The 24435-nt window shown below is 43.0% G+C and overlaps 2 protein-coding genes across 2 annotated transcripts in view; one reads left to right on the top strand and one right to left on the bottom strand.

The window, feature by feature from the left end:
- Positions 1 to 6424: 6424 nt before the first annotated feature.
- Positions 6425 to 7787, bottom strand: hrh2a (histamine receptor H2a; the record flags this gene model as incomplete). The annotated part of the gene is made up of 2 exons (XM_079268349.1): positions 6425 to 6600; positions 6782 to 7787. 2 exons carry the CDS (start codon positions 7785 to 7787, stop codon positions 6425 to 6427), a joined length of 1182 nt encoding a protein of 393 aa, XP_079124475.1.
- A 7436-nt stretch (positions 7788 to 15223) lies between these two features.
- Positions 15224 to 24435, top strand: part of dock2 (dedicator of cytokinesis 2) — an 82506-nt gene continuing 73294 nt past the window's right edge. Inside the window, exons 1-13 of the mRNA XM_079268465.1 lie at positions 15224 to 15347; positions 17455 to 17538; positions 18113 to 18153; positions 18338 to 18393; positions 18485 to 18581; positions 18665 to 18813; positions 19004 to 19139; positions 19887 to 20044; positions 20908 to 20989; positions 21229 to 21364; positions 21988 to 22063; positions 22219 to 22295; positions 23961 to 24211. Coding sequence (XP_079124591.1) covers positions 15305 to 15347; positions 17455 to 17538; positions 18113 to 18153; positions 18338 to 18393; positions 18485 to 18581; positions 18665 to 18813; positions 19004 to 19139; positions 19887 to 20044; positions 20908 to 20989; positions 21229 to 21364; positions 21988 to 22063; positions 22219 to 22295; positions 23961 to 24211 — 1386 coding nt within the window. The 5' untranslated portion in view covers positions 15224 to 15304. The remainder of the gene's footprint in view (positions 15348 to 17454; positions 17539 to 18112; positions 18154 to 18337; positions 18394 to 18484; positions 18582 to 18664; positions 18814 to 19003; positions 19140 to 19886; positions 20045 to 20907; positions 20990 to 21228; positions 21365 to 21987; positions 22064 to 22218; positions 22296 to 23960; positions 24212 to 24435) is intronic.

The following is a 24435-nucleotide window of genomic DNA, read 5'->3' as shown; positions in this document are numbered from 1 at the left end:
GAACATTTAAGTGGTTGCCTTTTGTTTGTTGAATGTTTATAGCTTCCGTTAGCACAGTCTCAACGACCACTGAGGAACCAGTAGATACAAAATCCAAATCCCTCTATAAAAGAAGAGATGCCCTCTGGGCAGCCATAGCTCATAGTTGGCCTGATTTAGTGGCAGCCAGGAATCTGGGCTTGAATAAAGACAGAGAGAGCGAGGGCAGAGTGGGAGAGAGAGAGAGAGAGGGGAAAAGATAGCTCCCTGTGTGATAAATAGCCCCGGCTCTCTCTATTGCATTAGCCGTCCGGGCCGATAGATTGCGAGCCCAATAGACCCAGACGTATGCGATTGGTTTCTCATATAAAAGTTGCATATTAAATTCCTTCACAGGACTGTGCCCCCCAAGCATGAAGGAAGGAAGGAAGAAACGGGAGTGAAGAAGCAGAAAGTAGAGAAAGGAGTGGAAGAGCAAGAAAAAGGCTTTTTATGAGAGGCGAAACGAAGGCAGCGAGTTGGGGAAGCCGGAGTGGAAAGGGGGAAAGATAATGGCAGGAGAAAAGTAGCTTGATGGTGGAAAAGACAAATGGTGATGTCATGTGTTTAATAGGTCCGCAGATATTGGGCGATGAGTGCGAACGTACGTCCATTTAATCAGTATTGCTTCCCAATGAAGATTTCTCTCTTGTTTTGTGCTCACTCAACCCCCCCCCCCACCTTTCTTCTGTTCTCAGCCGTTCTCCACATGCTAACGACCTCTCTAATTGTTTCCAAGCTCATTAAGATGCTGATGTTTTAATAGTAATTAATCCGTCATTTGCCTACATGCAAACACGGGCCACTGAGGTTTGTTCATCGCTGTTTCAATACACTGATAATGCAGTAGCCTTGTCAAAGGAGACAATATCCTGCTAATTTAGCTCATCACTGTTAATTGGTTGTTAAGTGCCTTTAATTACCAAGCAGGCTTTGGGATTTAGGCCGGCAGAAAGAGGGGGATCGCTGTGATTGTCCCTGCCTCTGTAATGGATCTTGTGTGAACTTTGAAAACTGGAATAAATGACCAAAGGGTGAAGAGAGACACGCGTTGACCCTGTTCTGTTTTCTATCTCCGCCGTGTCTCTCTCCTCATTTCCTTTCTTCTTTTCCTTCCTTTCCTCCATCCTCCCGTCCCTTCCTCCATCTCTGTCTCACTCCCTATCTCCTTCTCCATGATATTATTAACTCATTAAGTTTTTTTTCATTATTTTTAATAAAAGATGAGTTATGGCTTTAGCCTCACTGTGGCAGCATCCCCCCACACCCCCCTCCTCCTCTCCCCTCTCTCCCTTCCCCTTCAACCATTTACTCTCTCCCCTCCTCCCCCTCAATCCCCCATTTTCTCCTTCCTTCTTGGCCATATTGTGCCTCCTCTGATACGTTTGACCCTTGAACTGCGGTTTCTGACCTCAGTGTTGCTGGTTACAACCGTCTGGCCATCTTCTTTGCTTTCGCCACAGTCACTCACGTCTATCAATCATCTCTCTTTCTCATAGCGCTGAGCAGTCTTTAGATGGCATTCATAAGATTTATGATTCATGATTCCCTCTCTTCTGTCTGTGTCTGAGCGAGAGAGAGAGAGAGTCAGGGAGAGAGAGAATAGAGGGAGGGAAGAAGGGAGAGAGAGAGAGAGACAAAGTCAGAGACTAGAGAGAGAAAGGAGGAGAGGGGCTTGTCGATGACACAGTTGAATAATGACAAAATCTATGATTGATAGCTTATACAGAGCTAGCCGAGTGTGGGTACTGTATGTGTGTGTGAGTGCGTGTGCATCAGAGTGACAGAAGGAGAGAGAGAGTCCATATGTTTTGTTTTCCACCACATTAATCTGATGTTAAAGAAGCAATGATGAATGGTTTTCATGTAGTTTGAGCTGTCAATGGTCAAGAAATGGAGACGGGTAGCAAGTGACCAGAATTACCGAAGGACACATGATGTTCATGTCGGAATAGAGAGGGACTAAAGGAGATGAAAGCCTAATAAATGTCTTTAAGTTAGAGAGGACGGAGCACAGACAAGACGGAATCTCTGAGTTATTAACTACTCTGGTTTTCAGACATGGAACTCCTAAATGAAACATTTACTGCATCTGTTTGTCATTTTCTTCTCACTGTGACTCAGAAAAAGCCTTTTTAAAGGCATTTAAATTATACATTGTTTATTATTAGGTTGATAAAATACTCACTGCTCCGTACCTGGAAAGAGTTGTTCACTGTAATCATTATCCTCAAGAAGTAATCCCTTCTAGGGCTGCTACCTTGTAAGTGATGGGGCACAAACATACAGTCCTTGGTCTGTGTAAAAATGCATTCTAACGTTCAGCCGAGCCTGATAAGAGGCTTCAGCAGTCTGAACAAATGAAGTCAAGAGGCTGTATTTCAAAGTGAAACGATCTTTCGTGTGAAAATCTTCTGTGTTTTGATCCGCGCTGGACGGATACATCGTGGAAGTCGCATTTCTGTATTTTTCTCAACACTAACAATGAAGCTAAAACACATTTGCACGGCTGAAGAAATGGTCACGTACCCTTCTGTTCAATGACGGCACCCTGCCCGAAAAAATGACGTAATGTTATTGTTCTGGTAGGTAATAGATAAATGTTGCAATTACGAAGCTGCCATTTCTATTCAGTTGATTTGTGCTTGATAGATGTCTTTGCGAGCAAGTGGTAAGCTAGAAGTCTACGCCTCCCGTCTCTTTTAACAGGGTTACACAGATCCTTAAACGTGCTAAATACGAGATTGGGAACGTTTACATTGCCTCTCAACAGCTCTCAACATGGCGACGGCTGAGCCGGCGGCTCGTAGCTAACTGTGCTAAAAGCGAGTGCAGACAGAGCTAACAGGTGCTACGCTGTTGGGACAACACCAATGGATGGGATGGTGTTATCAGCTGTAACCGCCGTATGACAGCAGTGCAGAGTGGCGGCCGTGAGCTAACCAGTGGTGCTTGCTCACATGTAACATGCACTAAAGCACAAATGACCGGCCCGGCTATGTACACAAAGCAAGGAGACGCTCGGACAACAACACACACAGAGGGAGAGTTCATTCTCTGCACTGGCAGACATTACTCCACGTGTCTTTATACGGCAAATACTTGTTTGCTGCTGTGTTAATGCTCTGAATTCCTTACATTGCACATTTAAAACATCTTAAATTCGTTTTTTTCTGAATTTAAGGTCATAAAGTTTCTTAAAAGTTATGTTTTATTCTCTTCTCTGATGGCGCTGTGGTGGGATGTAGGTCCTCTGTAGATGCTGGTGAAGCTCAGAGACTTGCCAGACAAACATCCGTTCCCTGCAAGCGGCCTTGTTTTCCCTGGCAGATGCACTGTGCCGCATTTAGATCGCAAGTCAGGAATACTGACTTCCGACATGCGAATGATTGCAGCACATGTGTAATGTGTATATATGTATATATAGCCTATATAGTGTTGAAACATTATCATTAGTATTATACATTTTCAGACATCGGGGTGCATCAGGCTTTCTATTGGCTGATCTCGGTCAAAGTTAAGCAAAGGTGAGCCGGCTGGAGATTGCACCGACTCAGGAAACTAACATCTAATCACATGTGCTAAGTGGCCTTTAAAAATGTCAAGTTCCCACTTTACCCCTCCTCATTCCAAATGCCAACACCGCTTGCTGCCGCAATATCCTCCTTAAATGAATTATGATTTATTTATCTCGGATTCTTGACCATAACTGTATGTGTTTGGGGGGAGTAGCTCCTCTGCAGAATCCTTTTGGGAGATTAAGTGCAGAGCCTTTTTAAAATAATCAAACTGTAAAAGTGCACACAATTGTCTCTGAGTAACTGAGGACTGTGTATTTGTCCCTCTTATTTCATGTGGAGGGGATCACTTCCTTGCGCAAAGTATTGATGGTTAGATTAAAATCTGCGGAGCTGATTTGAAGGAATGCTTGGTTGTTATAAATACCATCGAAGTTGTTTCATGTTGTTGAATGGGTTGTACCCCCCCCCCCCCCCCCCCATCTGACATGCAGATGGATATTATGTACACTCCTGTCTCAGTCCTCAAAGGACACCGCTTGAAGTATGGAGAAGGTTAAGCGTTTTAAGTGTTAATGTGGCAATAGTTTGAGGCAATGTGTGCTGACAGCTGTGATGAATTGTTTCCAATGTACTTGTATTACCACTCATACAATGTTTTCCGCATCATCCCACATGATAACCGCGATCCATACGTAACAGCCTCTTCATATTGCCCTCTCAAAATAGGAGCATATTCTTTATTTAAGGTGCCCTTTATTCGTACAGCATGGTTGTAATTATGCAACAAGCCATTTTCAGTCCTCAGTTACTGTTACATTATGATACAATACATACATTTGCCAGCTTTATGCCACTGAATAAGCATCAGAAAAGACACAATCTGCATTTTTCGAAATAGACGCACAACATTAGTTTCTACATGGAGAGGTTTGTTTAATAAAAGTCCATTTATCACATTTCCCCCTCCAATCTCTGTTTGTGAAACATCCATTTCCATTTAGTTTGTCCAGGTTAAAGTTGTGATACGTTGTGTTTCCACTGGAGTGCACTCTCGAGTCAGCATAAATAATTAAGTTGATGAAATTGATGACCGGCGTGTTAATCGGCTGGTCTCATTCGGTCCTCCAGAGCTTCAATACTACCGTTAGTTCGAGAGCATATCTGTGATTATTGCTGTGGCTCCCTCCACGTAGAAGCATCGTCATTTGTTCGGTTCTCGATCGGCAGTGGCCGGCTGTGTGCGTACGGTTGGTTTTTGCTGATGAGGTGTGGCGTTGCTGAGGTCCCATTTTCTCCAATATTTGTTTGTTGAGTTATGGATAGAGTGGTTGCTAACAGGCAGAAGAGACATGCCAATCAAAAAAGGATTCAAACACATTGGGTTTACAGTATGCGGAGAGGAAAGAATCATTCACTTCACCACTGAGTGTGGATCAGCTCCACCTCTTGGTATAGAGATCAGTCAATTTGCTGCATCAACAATCACTTCCAATACAGAGCTGCACATTCATTTTTTAGGAGGTATGATGGCTGCTGGAGATGTTAAAAGTTCTGTGCACATACACGAATATTTTACCGCTGAGAAACTGCTGTAATTATTCTTTTTTTTAAAAAGAAGCAATAGTTTTAGAAAAACAACACAAAATACATTTTCAATTTGAATCGTCAGTAAATGCATTCGTAAGTGGAAGACCAAAAGCAATAGTTCAGAAAAAGGGAAGAGATTACAATTCAAAATTCTCCTGGTTACAATTCAGCCTCCATGACCTTTTTAGTTAAAAAAGAAAAGAAAAGATCATCCACTCAGGTTTAGAGAAACACCTCTCCAAATCCAGACAGTTGTAAGATGATGTTAGCTTTCTATCCGAGTGCTGTAATGATGTCTCCTCTTAAAGACAGAACAAGGCATCATTCGTTCGTTTTTTGAGTCGTACTGGCTTCATGAAATATGACAAAAACCATCAGGCTGTGCATATGTTGGCTTAAGTGTTTGATGTTGCACATTTAAGGTATAATACTAATGTATAAAGTTAGATACTGATCTCAAGTTTGAATGACCAGGCAGTCTTTAAGAACGTATCGGTTATCATGAAGATGTTGTTTTGTTGCTTTAACTGATACACGCTTACGGAAGCAGCACATACAAAGAGCAAACAGTCAATACTGTTCACAAAGTGCGAACAAAGAAACGAGAGCAGGATGTGAAACTGGATAATGTATCTCCTCTGTGCTGAAAGCTAATTTCTTGGCCTAATAAGCATATTGCCATATGGCCTGATGCAGCGTGGATGACACCGCTAGGTTCTGCGTGTCACAGTTCATTTGTTCTGGGCCCGACATCGTCTGTGGGGGGTAACGGGGACGTCTGTGTGTATATCTACTTACATGTTGTATTATGGGTGCTTCCACTGCAGCACTGAAGGCTTCCAAAGAGGGGCTTTCAATCTCCGTCCATCTTCCGTCGTCTGTCTATTGCTCTTTCCTCTTCGGCTGATGGATTTTGGTTCTTGGTTGCAACCGCAGTACACAGCACCCACCTCACCAGCACAGGCTCAGCACGACCTGCTCTCATAGAGAGGAGTTAGCGAAGTATAAAATGTTTGTGTGGCCGATTCAGATTTTGTGTTTAAAAGTAAGAATATACGATGGGTGCAATTACATACTGAGAGCGGGGTGTCACATAATGCACGGATCAAGGTCTTTTCTTGGTTTCATTATGAGTGTTGTAGCATTTTCACCCAAATTTGAATGTGAATGATCACTTTTTGGGGTTTTGAGTCATGACTGCATGCTAGAACATTGCCAACATGGACATCTCAGCATCATGTCATTTTTTTTTTGTTGGTGTTCATGAAGCCTACTATAAGTATATGCTGAATAATAATTTACCTTTCATTGCCGTTGACGTCTGTGACAGCAGTGCCGTTTGCAAAATGGATAGTTGCTGTGGCTGTCCTGCTGTTCACTTCTTGAAGCATTACGTTTTGCTCTGGTTGACCTGCCCTGCATGTGGCAGCGGCGTGTCCACACAGCAGTGTCACCTCCGTAAGCTGGTCTCTGGCTGAGAGGGGGAAAGAAGGAAAAGAAGACAAACAACTGGAGAACCTGGGATAAGAACGTACGACGTGTTAACCCTGGTTGCAACATTTTGTTGTTCATAAATAAACGTCCACGCTTAAATTAATTGAATTCTGAAACCTGTGCAATTTCACCTGCACACTTCAAGCTTTTTACGGCTTTACCTGCTGCTACAGTCGGAGACGGCTGCCGGCTCATCCACCCACCGTAAGTAGGGCATCGACATCTCAGTAGGTGGGTGTAGGCTAACCTGAAGTCCCTGTTGAGGGCTCCATAAAGAATAGGGTTGAGGGCTGAATTGGTGTAACCCAGCCACAACACAATGGAGTATTCTGGTACTGTGCTTGGGTCTGGTTGCTCCTTTAGGCCCAACACTGTGAACAGGATGAAGTATGGCAGCCAGCACACCACAAAAGCCCCTATCACTGCTGCCAGTGTCACTGTGGCTTTGTGCTCCCGCAGAGCCACTGCTGTTACGCTGGAAACTACAGTGGCACTGGTGGAAGGTGTGTCCCGGCAGTTGTAGCTCGTGATGCAAGTGGGTCGGGCACTGATAATGCGTTTGGCCTGTGCCCGGGCAATGCGAAGTATTCGTAGGTACGTCCAGCACATAGCCACCAGAGGCAGGTAGAAAGTGAGAAGAGAGTCTGTCAGTACGTAGGGCCTGTTCAGCTCAAAACGACATTTTCCCACTGGAGCCCAGGGCCCGTAGTTCTGCACTGTGCTGTTAACAGTGTTCCACCCCATGTGGATGGGCAAGAAAGACACGGCCACAGACACTGTCCAAACACTGGCCATGGCCACAGCAACTCTCCACGGCAGCACCAGTGAGGCGTATCTCAGAGGCATGGTCACTGCCAGGTAGCGGTCCACGCTGATGGCCAGGAGGGTGAGGATGGAGGCCGTGCACAGCATGACATCCATGGAGATGTAGAAGTTGCAGAAGGCCGGGCCGAGCGGCCACTCGTTGTTGAGCTGCAGGAGGGCGGAGAAAGGGAGGACCAAGAGGCCGAGCAGCAAGTCCGTCACAGCCAGCGACACGATGAAGCAGTTGGTGAGGCAGCGGAGGCGTCGGGAGGCGCAGACAGCCAGGCACACCAGCACATTACCACTGACGGTCAGAAGGATGAGGAGGGACAGGATGACGCCCAGCATCACTTGTGACAACATTATCGCTGGTGCTTCACTGGAAACAGTCTGATGACTTCATCGCTGGAGCTTGATGCGAACCATTGTTACGTTTTCCTTTCAGTGTTAAACTGAACAAGAGGTCTCTCTTGTCTCCAAAGAGGACATACACATCATAAGCCTTAGCCTCACGTATACCGCTGTTACATATGATCATTCAGAGTGTTCCTGTTCTTGTTGGTCCATGGCATCGCTTTGGCTTCAACACCATCTTCTATGGCTGTAGTGACATCTAGTGGACAGAGATGAGACACACAGTTGGTAATCAGCACAGGATTTCCTGTAGTTTCAGATGTTGCACTGGCATGCTCACTCAACAAAGAGGTTTGGTTAGAACTGTAGCTTGTTGTATATAATTTATTGATTTATTTATAGTTTATGTATTACAGTAGCATACTTTACATGCATTACAACTATTTATGTACCACATACCTTAACTGGGTTTGAAAAACACTGAAGGATACATTCTCATTTCTCTTGTTTAACAAAATATTGAGACAGTATTTTCATTTCAGTGTGTGTGTGTGTGTGTGTGTGTGTGTGTGTGTGTGTGTGTGTGTGTGTGCGTGCATTTTATCTTTGGGCACTCTGAGACCCTTTTCTCCGTCTATGGACTGACACAGTACACTAAACGATGGAATACACTATTGCAGAAAAATATTTTTTGTATAAACCGAGTCACAAACTATCATGAGAATGGAGAATAGAAAGAAATCAAGAAGTCACGATGACATAAACTGCTGACTTGGCTCCAGGTCTGACGGAGCTGATAAAGACAATGAATTGGTTACCACTGACAGAAAGACTTTTCTCTGATGATTTATGTTTATGTTTATGATTTTATTCTCTGATAGGTTTTCAATGAACGTGTGATGAATTTAAAAGATTGATCTGAAGACTACGTGTGACTGTCTAACTATCTTTTGCTGATCAGTGGCCACTGTGGTTTCATTTGTAGCACCAGCAAAGGTCTTGCTCTTGTACAGCTCGCTCCCTGTCGCTTGCTCAACTTAAAGCCTTGCCTGCATGATTTATGACGGTAAAGACTTCAGTATGAGAGCAACATAGAAATGGTAAATCCAGCCACAACTATTGTTCTGCATCATCACAAGGACTATGGCGCTACGCCTGCTGTCAAATATAAATTCATTTGTTTCGAGAGAGTCTCAGAGAGTTATTTGTCTTCTGTGAAGTCATTAATGGCATGCCGGCATGAGTTTTTAATGCGCATATCTACTTGATAAGTGAGGATGTGTGTGTGGAGTACATGTGTTTGCGTCAGTGGGTGGTGGGTAATGTTTGCTCGTCTATTTTCTAACACTGTAATGGACGTTGGGACATTTGCCAGACTTTATCAGGAGCCGCTCACTTATCACCTCAAAGAGAGAGCGCGACTTGGAGAGGTGCACACGCTGGCTTCACATGAAGACGGAAAAAAAAAGAGCCACAGAAAGAAAGGTTTTAATTCAAATCTGGGTCTACTGAAACCAGAACACCGTCTCTAATCTATCACCTCCTCTAATCTCGGCTTCTTTGTTCCATGGACACATTTCTGTCACCGACTCACTGCTTTGAACTTCATCCAGAGCAAACACTGATAACACAACCACTAACGTATGAAGCGTGTTTTCTCAAATGCACATGATATCTCAGCCTTCATATTTTACAGAGCCACAGACTGACTGACTCACTGAGACCTCACATTTCAACTGTTTTCATCATCAAATCAAATCTGTCTCTCCCACTGTCAACCCCTTTCTTGTCTCACTCACAAACACATGCACAGTTGGAACCAGTCTTGGCTTGGATCCAACACGCGTCTGTGAGGAATGTCCTCATGTGGACATCAATGATAGTCCACAGAAGCTTTCGATTAACCTCGTCTCAACCCTGGGACATAATGTATATGAGGGTGTGTGTTCACTTCGGCTTGCATGCACACGCTAACTCACAACCTGAAACGTATGTCTTAGTCATGGATTTTGAGGACTGTAATGGATTGTAATGACTGCTGAGAGCTGTGTTTTCCACACAGGATGTAAAGGCTGCTCGACTTTCTGTGGTTTTCTGCAGGAGAATGCTGTTTCATGTTTTCAAGAGACAACAAAAGGGTGCACGGGTCTGTGGTTTTGAGGACAGCGCTTTAAGAGGTTGCCCTGGCCCCAAGTCTATGTGTAACAGTTGGTAAAACAAAAAATATCAAGCGGTTAACCTTCACGAACTCCGAGACAGCTTCCTCTCACTGTCAGATATCTTCCAGCAGAAGAACGATGCAAAAGAGCTGGAGAGGCTTCAATCTGCCCCATCTAGACCTTCCATTTCTCAGTCAGTGGTCTGGTGAAAAGAGCCCAATTTGGGTGTTGAGATAAAAGGCAGGCAGAACAGAACTTGGAGCAGTGGCTCTTCACCAGACACGGTCTGAGCTCGGAGATGAGTCATGAGCTTATTTACCTCTCAACTGGGACTCGTTGCTTGATTGGAGATTCTCCAAATACCAAGTATTCATTCTGTGACCTTCTTTTACCAGCCAGCTGTGCCTTTTCTTCAGCTCAATCATTAAGTAATCATGTGTCTTGTCACGAATGCAATGTAATGTGTTCAACTATGTTTACACGGAGAAATTGCTTAATTCTTCCCTCCTAAAAATCACTGAACTATTGGGATACGGGTGTCAAATTGACTTTTTTTATGTGTGCAGGAAATAACCCATTCATTGATTGATTGATTGATTCAAGCCCTTAAAACTCAATCACAGTCAGCGTATCTGCCGTTAGGAGGTTTGGCAAGATGACTCACCGAAACACACCACTTGCCATGTGCCTGCAACGCTGCTGAAACGTGTGGGGAGCTTTGTGTCGGCAGCACCGCGCGGCCCAAGCGCACTCAGTCACATGGATTCTGTGGGAGTGGTCGGTCAACTGCAGAGCGGTCAAAAGAATAGACGCGAGAGTGAAAGCGGCAGTGGCTCGTGTTCATTATGCCACCTTCTGAACTCTTTAGCAGAGTTGTAGATTGTTTATTCTGGATTTACTGTAGGCCGACATGAAAAGCAAGGAATTGTTATGAGGTCAATCAACATGTATTCAGTGAGGACTGTCATACTGAAGTGGCCCGCAGATGTCCCTGCAAGCAGCGACCATCACAGCGACACAATGCAATCAGACATCTGAATGCTTCATTTATTCTGATGTAATTCAATTGAGTAAAAATACTTGGCTCACTCGCTTCCCCTGAAGAAATCTATAACTGTCTTCATTTTTGTGGATGTGAGTGGGTCTGCGTGTGTGTGTGTGCTCGTGGTTGTCTTCCTGTTTGTCTTTGTGTTGTCCTTGAGAGAGAGAGAGAGAGAGAGAGAGAGAGAGAGAGAGAGAGAGAGAGAAAGAAAGGGATGTGGATGGTGGGTGACAGACGTGAGGTCAGACAGGTTCACAGACAACGGGGGGGGGGGGGGGGGGGAGCAGGCAGGCACATAAAATATGCATTGATACGAACAGCATGCGTATCTGTCTCAGACATACACAAGCACGTTTCAGTCACACAGGGATAATGATTTGCTCTCATGTCGGTCTTGTCCTCACCACACCTCTGTCATGTCAACATTACAGCTTCTGGGTGCAGTCGCTCAACTTAATAGGTGTACGTACGTACATTCAGACACACTCGCGCAGGTCCAGAATCAACAATTTTCCTGTCATTTCTTATCGTTGCTCTTTCTGGTGTTAAACCAGGAACTAGAACGTATGCTTATGGTTCCCTGACCAAGTCATGACACTTAACCACATTCTCTTGCTCACTTGGACCCCCACAGTTTAAACTCTAAAAATAATGACGTGCAACATTTTCACTGTAATACGTTTGTGTCTTACTTGCTTTTGTTTAAGCTGCTGCCATGATAGTGATTTAGTGAGATCTAGCTACAGAAACTTTATCAACATAATAGTGTTCAATTTTAGAACTTCAAAATAGGTTATGTAAAAGAAAAAACCAGTAAAAGATTAATTGCACACACACACGCACAGCATAATCTCACTTCCTCATGTTCAGTACTGATTAAATGACCCCTTTGTATGTTTGTCTTTGTGCAGAGTTCACATGCTCACACCAGGTTCAGGATTGACTCAGTTGAGCTCTTTACAACCACAAACAGGAATTTGAATCTCAGAGATAAGCACAATTACAAAAACAGAAATAAATTGTTTTCTTACGACTAAGCTGACACACTTTACAGTAACTGATGCTATGAGTCTGTTCAGGACAGAGGCTGAATGTCGTACTAACCAATCATAGACTACTGCCTCACTATCTCTGCCTGAAAACTATGTTTTCTTCCTCTAATATTCCTGTTTAGCTGCTGAAATGCATACCAGCAAATCAATGCAGACTCTTATATTGAGTCAAACTCAATTATTAAGCACAGCTGGATTGACTACATTTTCACACACACACACACACACACCCACACAACTCATTCAATTCATTTTGAACAATTATGAAGTAGGAATTTATCAACTCGCCTTCGTGCCGCTTTTCCTTTTCTGAGACGACTGCCCCCGCTACTCTGTTCTGCTCTCTGAGAGCGCAGGGAACCACAGTCTCGCTTGTGAAGCGTGTGCGTAATGAGTGTGTGTGGGAGAGACAGGGGCGAGAGAATAAAGCAAGGGAGCAGCAGAAACCCGCACACAGCTCCCCGCCCCCCGTGTCGACTCCTATTATTCGTCTCCATCTATTCAGGGTAAATTGCTTTTGAAATTATTGAAATTATTCTAACAGGTCCTCCATTCTCTAATCATCTCCTCCAACTTGCATGTGCCAGCTGCTGGGATAAAGCGGCAAGAAACGGTTGCCTTTGGAGACTGGGCAGAGTAATCCAAGCAACCTGTTGCATTCTGCCTTTATGGAATTGCTGGAAAATAAGTCCAGTTTGTAGTGGGCAGACACAGGAAGGCATGGTATCCATGCATGCATCATTTCATGTCTTTTAAGATTTGTTTTACTTTTCGTGTCCCATGCTGACACAAATACCACTGCACTCTAAACTTTAAACAGTCTACTGCTTCATGGATGGATGGCTTTCAGGGGATGGAAGACGATGAGAACTGGCACTCGTTGCTCTGGAGGGATTTCAATGATCCGAAAGGTCACAAAGATTTCTAAATCAATCTCTCTATTTCTGGTGCAGCCTTTTACTCTGCCTTTGTATCTATTCGTCGTGCGCTATGGCCCCTGGTTTACCCTCCCTTTTTCTAATCGGTCTCACCTCCGTGTCTCTGGCTCTGTCTCATTTCCTGTGGCCTTCTTTACATCACAGCTGATTCTGAATTAAATCTTCTTTTTAATCTCTTCTTGTTTATTTTACTGCTGTTAAAGCCTGCTGTCTCTTTTTATTCCTTCATCGACAGCTTCATCTCTGGTTATATCAGTCAAGTTGTTTCTTTCCACGCACCTTTCACCCTTCTTTCTCCTTGTGTCACAGCAACAAGGTCCCGGTTTTGTTCCACTACACAGTCCTATGTGATAACATATCTTTCTTATCATTATTTTCCTTTCCTCTGGCCTTATCTCCTTTCTTCATCACTCTCCCTTTATAAAGCAAACACATTCTGTCACCTCCTCACATGTTCATACCCGGTGATGTTTCTATGCTCACCTTTCTGTCAGTGTTGAATCAAGTTCTGTCTCCCCTCATGTTTCCACAACAACACACCCTCTGGTGTTTCTGAGCGAGTGAAGACACCTCTGTAACTGCCACCTCTGGGTCGACGGTGTCATCAGTGATATCTTTGATAATTCACTTCATAGTTAGGTGTTCCTTGGCTTTGATGCCTTTGGGCTAGAGTACGGAAAGGGACCATTTATTTGTCTGGTAGTGTGTAAAAAGGCAGTTAGCAGTGATACCTCAAATTCCGTTAGCATTGAAATTTGAATCTTTACTGTGAGAAATAAAACCACAGCTCGCAGTCCAGGCAAACAAGGTGTTTAAAATAAGCAATATTTTTGATAAGATAGGATGAGGCAATGCTCGGGGAATGAAACAAAAAAACGAAAAATGATTTAAAACTTTCTACCACCCTCTATTGGATCAGCAAAGCATTGACTTCATTTCTAGAAATAAGCCATTTGTTAGTGTGTGTGTGTTAGTGTGATAGCCACAGGAAAACAGGCAAGACATCAACACATTGTCTGTATCCTAAAAGCTCCAACAAACGTTTTGAATGCATTTGCTTCTTCAAAACATTAGAAAAGCTGATTCTTTAAGTATTTTAACATTGTTTACGTCCATGTTTTCTTGCTAGCAGTCGTCTTCTTCCCCGTTGAAGGCGTGTGCGTGGGATAAACAAAACGTGAACTCACTCATGGAAAAACAAAAGCTCAAAACTGCTATTTGAGGTCAAAAACTCAACAGGGAACCTTCATGCTGATGATAAAACCTGTAAGGACGGATGATTTTCTGTTTACAAATGCAGCGTTTGGATGCTAAATCTTACTCTCTTATCCATAAATTCGTAAAACAAAGTGGTGTGAGTAAAGTGTTGTGAAAGGCTCGTACCAGATGTTTGTCTTGAGGATGTTCTCATCACTGAACATTGATGGTTACCCTGGCAACATCATCTGAAGTGGATACAGGGAAGGTGAAGGATTGTATAACTGGTTTCATCTCTGGACTGAGTTCCTGAAACCAGCAAATTCAGAAACGACTTAACACTTTGTTTCACGAGAAATGTCTTCGGTAAAATCAACAGTCCAGATGCTGTTTGAGCTGCTGCTGTGTTGCTTAATGCATATTTGTAATAAATGATCCCATTTTCCAGAGTAACTTCTTGTCACGTACGCATTTTATATTGGTCATTTTTGAAAGGTGGAGAGATGACAGGTGACACAACATCAAGCTGTATTGCCTGTGGTGCTGCGTCTTCCAACTTCAAACACTTTGTATTTCACAAGGCTGAGGGATGACACATAGAGAGACGAGGTGAGCGCACACAGTGTGAGCTGGTAAACTGTCGATTGAAGTTATCCACCAAGCTTCACCGCCTTTGCACACTGTGTGTTGTCAGGTTGTCATTTTGATCAGATTTGAGAATGAATCACGAATAAAACTTGTCCATTAAAGCATGCTATTTACATCACTGTTCAACCCCTAACATTGTTCGACATTCAATCATAATACAGATAAAGTAATCAGCTAAGTCCAAATGAGAAAAAAGGGAGACTTCACACACTGCACAGGCCTGTGGGCTCTACAGGACTCCACCTTGTCACACTCACTCACTTCCTCTTAACGGCCCGAAGTCAGGAAGAGACGAGAGACAGAAGAGGAAGAGAGGCAAAGGGGGATGGGCCTGTTGCTTTCATTTGAAGTAAAACAAAAAAAAATACAGAAGTAAAAAGTTCAGCAAGCAGTCTTCTTTAAAAAACAGAGCGAGAGAGAGAGAGGGAGATAAATAGGAGGTGAGTCGGAAAGACAAGACTCAAAATAGAAAGTGGGGCTACATGCAGTCATGGCTCCTTGGACGAGGACCACCACGGAGCGGTACGGTGTAGGTAAGTCAGTATGAGCTCGCTTGTGTGTGTCTTTGTATGTGTGCACGCACATACATGTTTCTATAGTGTCTCTCTATTTAGTCGCGCTGTGAATAAGAAGGAGAAAAATAGATGCCCTTCGCTTCCTGCTTAACAGGATGTGAGCAGGTGCTAACAGCCTTACATAACTTTGAGGTGTACACGTCAGATGTAATGCCCATAAAATAACTTAAATCCTGAAATCATATTCACCGTTTACTTTCAATGCAACAGAACGTATAAGAGCTAGTGGACTGTTTGGTGGATGAAATCATATTGAAAGTTACAATCCATCTTAAACTGATGGAGAATTGAGTGGCAATCTTAATGCATTACACTGTGCAGCTCATGAATACAGAAGCAAGAAGAGAGATTGCTTTTGGCACCAGGAGGAAATCGTAGATGGTTAAAGCTCAACTTCTCACGACAATCTGTAGTTTATCGGGTATGCGGGTTGAATGTGGCCGAGCTGATCACCATGTGTTTCCGTTAGATATGCGTGACAGACACAAGCTGAGCAAGAATACTGATTTCTGACTTAAAATACAGAATGACAGAATGTAATAGCAGAGGTTCACTGGCTTGTTGCAGACGAAGCATTCATGTATCAGTTATTAGGCATATAGTCAGCATTGTAAGTCAATGACGACAATTAATTGAAGTCTTTAAGTGTTTTACCGCTTTATAGCTTAAGATTGACATTGAAAATGGAAATATATTTCTCTTACATTTTGAATCAATTATTAATAACACTACTCAATGAAGTGTTGTTTATTTACTGTATTTAGACTGAATTTCTTCCTGGTCTGTTTAAGACGACAAGACAGGAAGTGGAGGAAGAAGGAGGGACGTATTTTCTTTGAAGCCGAAATACTGTCGAAACCACATAATGTCATGAAATGTACACGCACTTACCTTTTCATTTTGAAATAATCATGTATTTCAATTGAAGTATTGGTCCAGAAATAATGTTCAACTTTTTATACAGTCAGAATTATGTTATTTAGCCTTCACTGTATATATGTATAAGTGCTTGTTTTCCTTAGCCATGACATATAGGAAGGAGCAAAGCAAGCCTGTGAGCTGGTACCAACAATTAGACAACAGCTTCACTACTACTCTTATTTTCTGCAACAAACTGATATCCAATGCAAACAGTAGTAGTAGTACAGTAGTTGCTGCACGAAGGCAGAAAATAGTAAAAAAAAACATTTTGTTGTGTATATTTTATTGAATTTTTGTAATAAATCTCATTCAGTTCTATCTTATTCTACGTTATGTTATTTTGTATTGCTTATTGTTTTAAAATGTAATTTTAAAATGGTTTTCTTTGAATTGCCTCTGTTTTGAAGTGTGCCATGTAAATGAAGCTGCCTTCCCATCATCACAATTCCCTCGGAGACAGAGACATCTTCAGATTGCCCGCTTGTCTGACCACGAACAGTCCCAAGCTCAAGGATGTGTCGCTTATATTTGAGAGGCAGGAACCAGGCAATGTTTGGCATTATTGGTTAAAAAATGACTTACCTCTTTTAATCGAATCATTTCAGCTCAGTGTGAATATTTTATATGCAATCTGGCCTGCCAACAGTCCATCCAGTGACCATGTACTTATTTATTGGTTCACTGACCGAAGAGGCCTGAAAAAGGGAGAGAGAAGGTGTTGACAGTGAGAACAGGCAGGAGTAAACCTGCACGTTCGTTGGATCTGTTAGTGACAGGTAATCCACACTTGTTCATCTTACACCAGGAGTAGCTTTCTTCTTCCACTGATTGACTTCAGTGTTTCTCCTTCTCTGTGAACGATCATGGACGTGCTCTGGTTTTTGGTTCTTTAGTCGCATTGCCCGATCGCCTCACATGTGCACGTGTGAGTTTGACAAGGGCGGTTGCAAAGGTTACCAAAACAACTGCTGCACGTCACCAACCAAGCTAACGCTAGCTCACTGCCTGTGCTAACTTTCATAACATGAGTATTAGCTCTGCACAGCTGGTGTTTGTGTGCTTGGGAAGTTTTTTCACTGCATTGCCATTAAACAGCAGCCTATCAAATGCACCCCTCATCAGACTGTATTTATTTCCTTTTTAGTTAAGTGGAATTTTGTCGGCAGCGGAGAGAAGCAGCTCTCCCTCGAGGTAGGCGATGCAGTCCAGATCCAGGAGGTCTGCGATGGTAAGGATATCTCAAGATATAAAAATGGGAAGTATTATTTTTTTCTCACTTATGCTGTACGGTGCCCCTAAATAACCTTTCCATGCTGTTTTTTCACGTTTCCCTTTGAATCATTTAAGATATGTTCATATTTTTTGCATCATTATATGTGGCTTGTCCTAAAACAAGGTCATAAACCAGCTGCCTCAACCAAAATGAAAGATCTCGTCAAAATAACAAAAGTTGGTGACGACTTATAGTTTTCACAAACAATCCTTTTTCTTAGTTAAAGTAAACGATGTTGGCTGTCTGCAGTTCTTATCACTCCTGTTTTATGTATTTCACATAATCGGACATCAAGAATTTGTATATAACTTCCGCCTAATGGTGCATGATAAATAACTCTCCTGCACAGTAGAATATATTTGTTTGATTTTTGTATCCGTGAAATATTGTATGCATCATAGTTTTTGCACCAGGTTTCAGTCCTTCTACATATGGTCTTGACACGTCCACATTTCAATGTGAACACCACAGGCCTGCTCATGTAGACATGGCAGTATGGCAGTAAGGTGACAGTCACTTTGTCTTTCAGGATGGTACAGAGGCTACTTGGTTAGGAACAATTCCCAACGGGTAAGACCTCACACAAACATATCCTGTTTGTTTTTTTACACCATACAGCGCATCACATTGATGTTAGCAGGAAGGTGACAACAACACAATCACTTTTATTCAACTGGGAGATCTTCTTTGCTAGTTTTGTAGCGAGGAGAGGTGAAAGCTACCACTGATTACATTTGTTCATCTTCCTCTCCAGGGAGTGTTCCCTGCCAGTTTCGTTCATCTTAAGGGGGTCGTCATTGATAAACAAGGGTGAGTGCGTTTAAAAACTCTTCATCTGATCCCAAAAGTTATGTTTTTTTGACTTTGTTATGTTTTCTTTGGTTTGTGTGTGCAACTACAGAGATCAGGAGGTAGTGATGTCTGCAGAGATGCCCTTGGTAAAGGAGGTTACCACCACATTGAGGGAGTGGGGAAGCATATGGAAGCAACTCTTTGTGGTAAAAAAAACAACAAGCAAAAACCCTTTGTGTATGTTCATGTGTGTATGTCTGAGAGTAACACTATACATCTACCCGTCCAGGCCAATAAACGGATGCGTGTGAGGCAGGTCCAGAGGCTGATGTGGGAGCTAATGGAGTGGCGTTCCCAGCTCCTGTCTGGCACTCTACCCAGTGACGAATTCAAGGAGCTCAAGCAGAAAGTTACCTCTAAGATTGACTATGGCAACAAGTATGTCTGCTTAAAAACACTTCTCCCTTTATATTTCATTCCTCTCTGCTCCCTTCTCCCTCCCCATCACCCTTATGTCTTCTTCCCTCCAGCATTTCCGTCTCCACTCGTTGCCTTTTTTGTCCTCTGTATGCCTTTAATCGATCTTCCCAATCCTCACCTGAGTGGTGTCTCCTGCTTCCTACTACAGGATCCTGGAGCTGGACCAGGTGGTTCGGGATGACAATGGTAACATCTTGGACCCAGAACGGGCCAGTGTCATCAGTCTGTTTCGGGCCCACGAGGAGGCCACAGCCAAGATTAATGAGCGCATCAAAGAGGAGCAGGTAAGGACAAAGACGAGAAGGCACTGCAGTGGGGAGCAGAACAATTAGAACCCGGGAGGGAAAAGGGCCGGACAGAAAGTTTCAGGAGACAGAGATAGAATCTCATGGGTGGATGTGATGGCAGATGTTGTCATTATAATATAATTCATTTGGCAACTTCTTTGATATTGCTGTGGTTTGACTGCACTAGACTTCCCAGAGACATGTGTACCATGGGATGTATCCTGGGAAACTGTTCATGGGAAATATAAAAGCTATTGTGAACTATATATATATTAAATAGATAATAGATTGAATAGGTGGAATTGCAATTTTCTTCATTTCATTTTGTTTTAAGAAAGTAGCAATGAAATGTAGTAATGAAACTTTATCTGCATGAAAATGACACAGATAATTCATTTTACTTGCCAATCATATCTGCCAGTCAAGCCTCATTAAGATTTTACTTCCATACAAATTGGCTTGACTTCATTTCATCTCCATGCAGCCTATTTTACATTGATTCATAAGTAAGAAGACAACGTACTCTATCACGATTTTCTGATTCCGTAATTTTCTTCTCCCTTCCAAACCCACAATCTGGATGTAGCAGCTGTTACGTCCCAGAATAAAAGACACCAACTCTTAATTCTTATACCAGCCAACCAGATTTCTCAGGACCTTGAAATGAAGGCTTTCGGCTGGCATTTTATCCTGTTAAACTCTTGTCCCAAGTTAACCTCCTTCAACTTATGTCCTCTCCTGCAGTCCAACATCCAGACGGACCACAGCGGGATCTCAGCACGAATCCAGTCTTCCCCCACCCACAGCCTCTACGTCTTTGTCAGGAACTTTGTCTGTCGCATCGGAGAGGACTCGGAGCTCTTCATGTCCCTCTATGACCCCATCAAACAGAGCATCATCAGGTGGCACCAGTCATTCTCTCACATGTTGAGGTTTTCTTTTCAGTTTATTGTTTTCAGGTTGATTTGAGGATTTGAAGCACCAGATTCATATAAAATTAGACATTTTTGGGTGTAGCGTTAAGTCACATTGAGATAAAAAAAAAGATGTATTACTATGAACGGCGGTTGTTGGTCTTTGTACAGCTTATATTGATGTGATTTTGTCAAGGATTTAGATCATAAAATAAGTAAACGTTGTCCATTAAATATAATATAAACATGAAGATGGGTTTAGCCTCCACCATATCCCTCTTAGTACCTATTTACTGACTAAAACCAATGAAAACATTGAGTTCAAGTTACGATTCTTTTTAACCTCACCCCCATCCCTCAGCTGTCTGTGTACCTCTCCTCTTGCTTCCTCACTTGTCCTGTCTCCTCCATTGTTGAACCCCTCTTAATTAGAACAATGGGATACTAAAAATAAGAATACAGAAAACACAAATTATAGGGCAGCAGATACTGACTGGCAGTGCTATGTGGTGCCTGACATGCTGATGCTAAGCCCTGTCACTCACTGTCGTACTATCAGCAACTGCAGCTGGGAGTTTTAAGATAGATCTGGATCGATCGTGTTTTTCTCTATGTATCCACCACCGATGGTCTCTTACTTTCTTGGCATTTGTCCTGATTTATTTTGTCTCATGTGCTCTTCTTATGCCTGGTATATTGGCCCTTACGTTGTTGGTCTTTGTGTAAGAAATGGTAGACAGTGGGTTTTGTGAAAGGAATGTTTAGGAACTTTTTCCCAGCTTTTGATTCAAATATTGTGTAGTATAGCTTTGCAGAACATTAACAACAACTGTCTTCCATGCTTTGTGCAGTGAGAACTACCTGGTACGTTGGGGCAGTAAAGGATTCCCCAAGGAGATTGACATGCTCAACAACCTGAAGGTTGTCTTTACAGTAAGTGACCAGAGGAGGGCGCTATCACACTGTTTCTCAGCACTACAGACACAGCACCTCTTAGAAGATTGCATTGCTTTATCATTTTCTCTCTCGCCCTCTTTCCTGCTTAACCTGATGTCCCCCAACTCCTCTTTCCTCCGTCTTTTCATCCTTGTGTCTCTTATTCCCACTTCCACTCAATACTTATTGTTTTGCTTTCTTATTTCTCTGTTCTCCTTTCTGTTTGTCTCCACCAGGACCTGGGGAACAAGGACCTGTGCAGAGAGAAGATTTACCTGATCTGTCAGATAGTGAGAGTGGGCAGGATGGACCTGAAAGAGACAAACAACAAGAAATCCACTCAAGGCCTGAGGCGGCCGTTCGGAGTGGCAGGTACTTGAAGATCAGCCGATACCGTTTTCTTTCTGGTCAACGGTGCTTCTAAATTGCCAATCCAAGTGTTCCAGCAATGTGTGTTATTTGTAGTCATTAGACTCATTTGCCTTATTCCACTGCTAAATGTCACCAGTATAGCCAACAATATTGGCCTTTAGTAGCCTTCTTAGTCATTTTTGCTTTTGTTTTCCGAAAGGTTCCGAGTAATATTCTCTGATTTGTCAGCAGTTGCTGCTGCTACCGCACGTATTATTGCCCATATTTACACCTGGGAGCTGACCAATACAACCACAGTCACCTTTTGCACGAACACAACTAAAATATTGATGGAGAGCGTCCACTAACTTTCTCATACCTCATACCTCGAGGTTATTGTTGCTCCCACTGGCTCACAAAAGTTGCGTATATCCTCAGTCCACCTCTGCAAAGAGCTGTGAGGGTGTGTAGAGGGGCACGTTTGCCCCTCTACACACCCTAGACTAGTTTGAGAGAGAGACTTAAATCCAAATGTTCACAGAGGCTGTCTTTGCTGACTGATGTGAATCCACATCTGAAATTACTCTGCAGCATTGTCTTTGATTTTGTTGTCGCAGACACATTTGTTTTCCTTCTCTTGGCAGTGATGGACATCAGTGATCTCATCAAAGGGAAGATCGAATGCGACGAGGAGAAACAGTTTTTCGTCCCCTTCTTCCCGTATGTCCCATTTTCCTTCTCTATTACTCACAAAGCATCCCGGTAATGAAATAGCAATATTGCAATTTTGTTTGTGAAGGTTTTAGCATCTGCACGATTTTCAGATCAAGTCGCTTTTGTGTGTTCTCAAAGTGTGTTTTTCTGCGTTTATTCAGGGTAGTTGCTGAGAATGACTTTCTCCACTCCTTGCTGAACAAAGTGACAGCATCGCGAGGAGACAGTGCCGGACAAGGTTTGGCTTCTTTCTCTGTTTCCTAGTGTGTAAGCCATGTGACTTAAAGTCAGTGGTCCTGTATGCGATAAAGGTTCCCACTGGACCGGGCATGCTGCAGTCATTTGTGGTCAGACAAAATGGCCATTTCTCATCGCCTCATCGCCTCTTCTCGCTGCTGCCTGGGTAAATATGACGCACATTATCCTGATGGATAGCATGCGTCCTCGAGCCAATATCTTCATATTACTTACCCTTTATTTCTCCCTCACCAGCCTCCAGTATCGCTGCCCGCTACCTCATGTGTATGGCTTACTTTGACAGCCCCGATGGGTGACACTGCCTTGTTCCACATAGAGTGTTGGACATGTTGGACTACACTGTCATCTCGCTCAGCCATTATCTTTCCTCTCGCTCCTGAAAGCCCTGGGCATAACCTAGATATGAAAAGAGCACCTGAGGTCACCAGATGTCTGTTCTGACCATTACTCACCCCTGATTTCTCCTTCCTCTCACTTTGAGATGCTTCTGCAAAAGTACACATATGAACACTGAGTATTCCCTGTAGGTATGTGTTTAACCTAAAAAATGTGGGTTTGTGACATTCACCCTAACCCTTTCACCAACTCTGTATTCCCCTAAAAAAGTAACCTTTTTTCTGTGCCCTGCCCATTCTTTTTCTGTGCTCTGCCCCCCCCACACACACCTGTTTTACACCCCTTTAACAAACAGGAGACTGGCATTTTATAGTGTTATTAATTACAGTGTGGTGTGTAAGAACAGCAGACATTTTCACTTCCACGCTTCACTTTGAAACACTTTGAGGTTACGCTCATAAACACGAACATTTCAGACAAAGTGGTTCTCGCTCTAAGTTCAGCCCTCAGGCTGAATGTTTCAGGGTTTCTGTAGGTTCTGAAAACATGTTAAAATGTTTAAGATTCCCTTTTGATAGTGCCGGGGCCTTGAAATTCCTTGTTCATTCATTTGCCTTTAATTTGAATTTACTTATCTGCAGAGAGAAATGAAAATTCTTCTCTGGATCCCTCATTTGAAATAACCTGGAGTGGCACCTATTTGTCCAAGTAAATCTTCTTCAATTTATTGATATTTGGTTCCACAAAGTGTGTGAAGTACAGTATTGACTTTAACTTTCTAAAAGCTACACATAGCCTGTGTTTTCTTAACCTGTTTGGGGTTGAATTGTGGTCAATAATGAAGTGTAACAGGACAACACAGCATGTCTATCTCCCAGGACTGTGAAACTGGACAGTAAAAAGACACACAACCTTGTGTCATAAGGAGTGAATAAGCAATAAATCAGCACCTGGAATAAAAAAACAGACACTAAACAGTTGATATGATGAAGTCCTTTAATTAAATCCCACAATGAAACATAGTTCCTCCACAAATGTAACACATCTATCAACTCTCGAGATTAACGACCCGATTCAAGGTCGTAATATATCCACGACAATATGTGCCATGCGTCAGGCTCACAATTCTTGAGATCAAGTGTCATGATGATACTTTTTCAGGTGCTTATCAAGAATATGTATTTTTTACGGAACATTGTTGAAAAAAGGAAAAAGGAATTCATTGGTCCTACTCCAGACGTTGTGTAGAAACCTACTGTTAAACATTGATGCATAGCCTTCCCTCCTCTTCTACCCCGCCTCCCTCCAGGTCTGTGGGTGACTATAAAGGCTCTGGTCGGGGACATAGTTCAGATCCGGAAGGAATACCCTCACCTGGTGGACCGCAGCACTGTGGTGGCCCGCAAGCTGGGCTTCCCAGAGATCATTATGCCGGGAGATGTTCGCAATGACATCTACCTCACCTTACAGGGCGGCGACTATGACAAATACAACAAGACCACACAGAAAAACGTGGAGGTCATCATGTGGGTCTGCGATGAGGAGGGCAAGGTCATACAGGTGAGCAGCAGGAAGAGACGAGGCCGGGGACGCACAGAGCACCTCACTGTGTTCGAATAGAGAAGGGATCTGTGTCAACGGATTGATTTATGTGTGTGTGTGTGTGTGTGTGTGTCTGGTATGGGCCAGTGAGCAAGCACAGCAGGAATTAAGCGCTTATGCACGCTTTCATAGTCGGGGGCACATAGACTTGGCTGTAATCCCAGAACGAGAAAATCTATTTT

This window comes from Melanostigma gelatinosum, assembly GCF_949748355.1.
Source record: "Melanostigma gelatinosum genome assembly, chromosome: 5".
Classification (NCBI taxonomy): domain Eukaryota; kingdom Metazoa; phylum Chordata; class Actinopteri; order Perciformes; family Zoarcidae; genus Melanostigma; species Melanostigma gelatinosum.
Note: the sequence above shows the minus strand (reverse complement) of the source record. Positions and strands in the feature narration are given on the sequence as shown.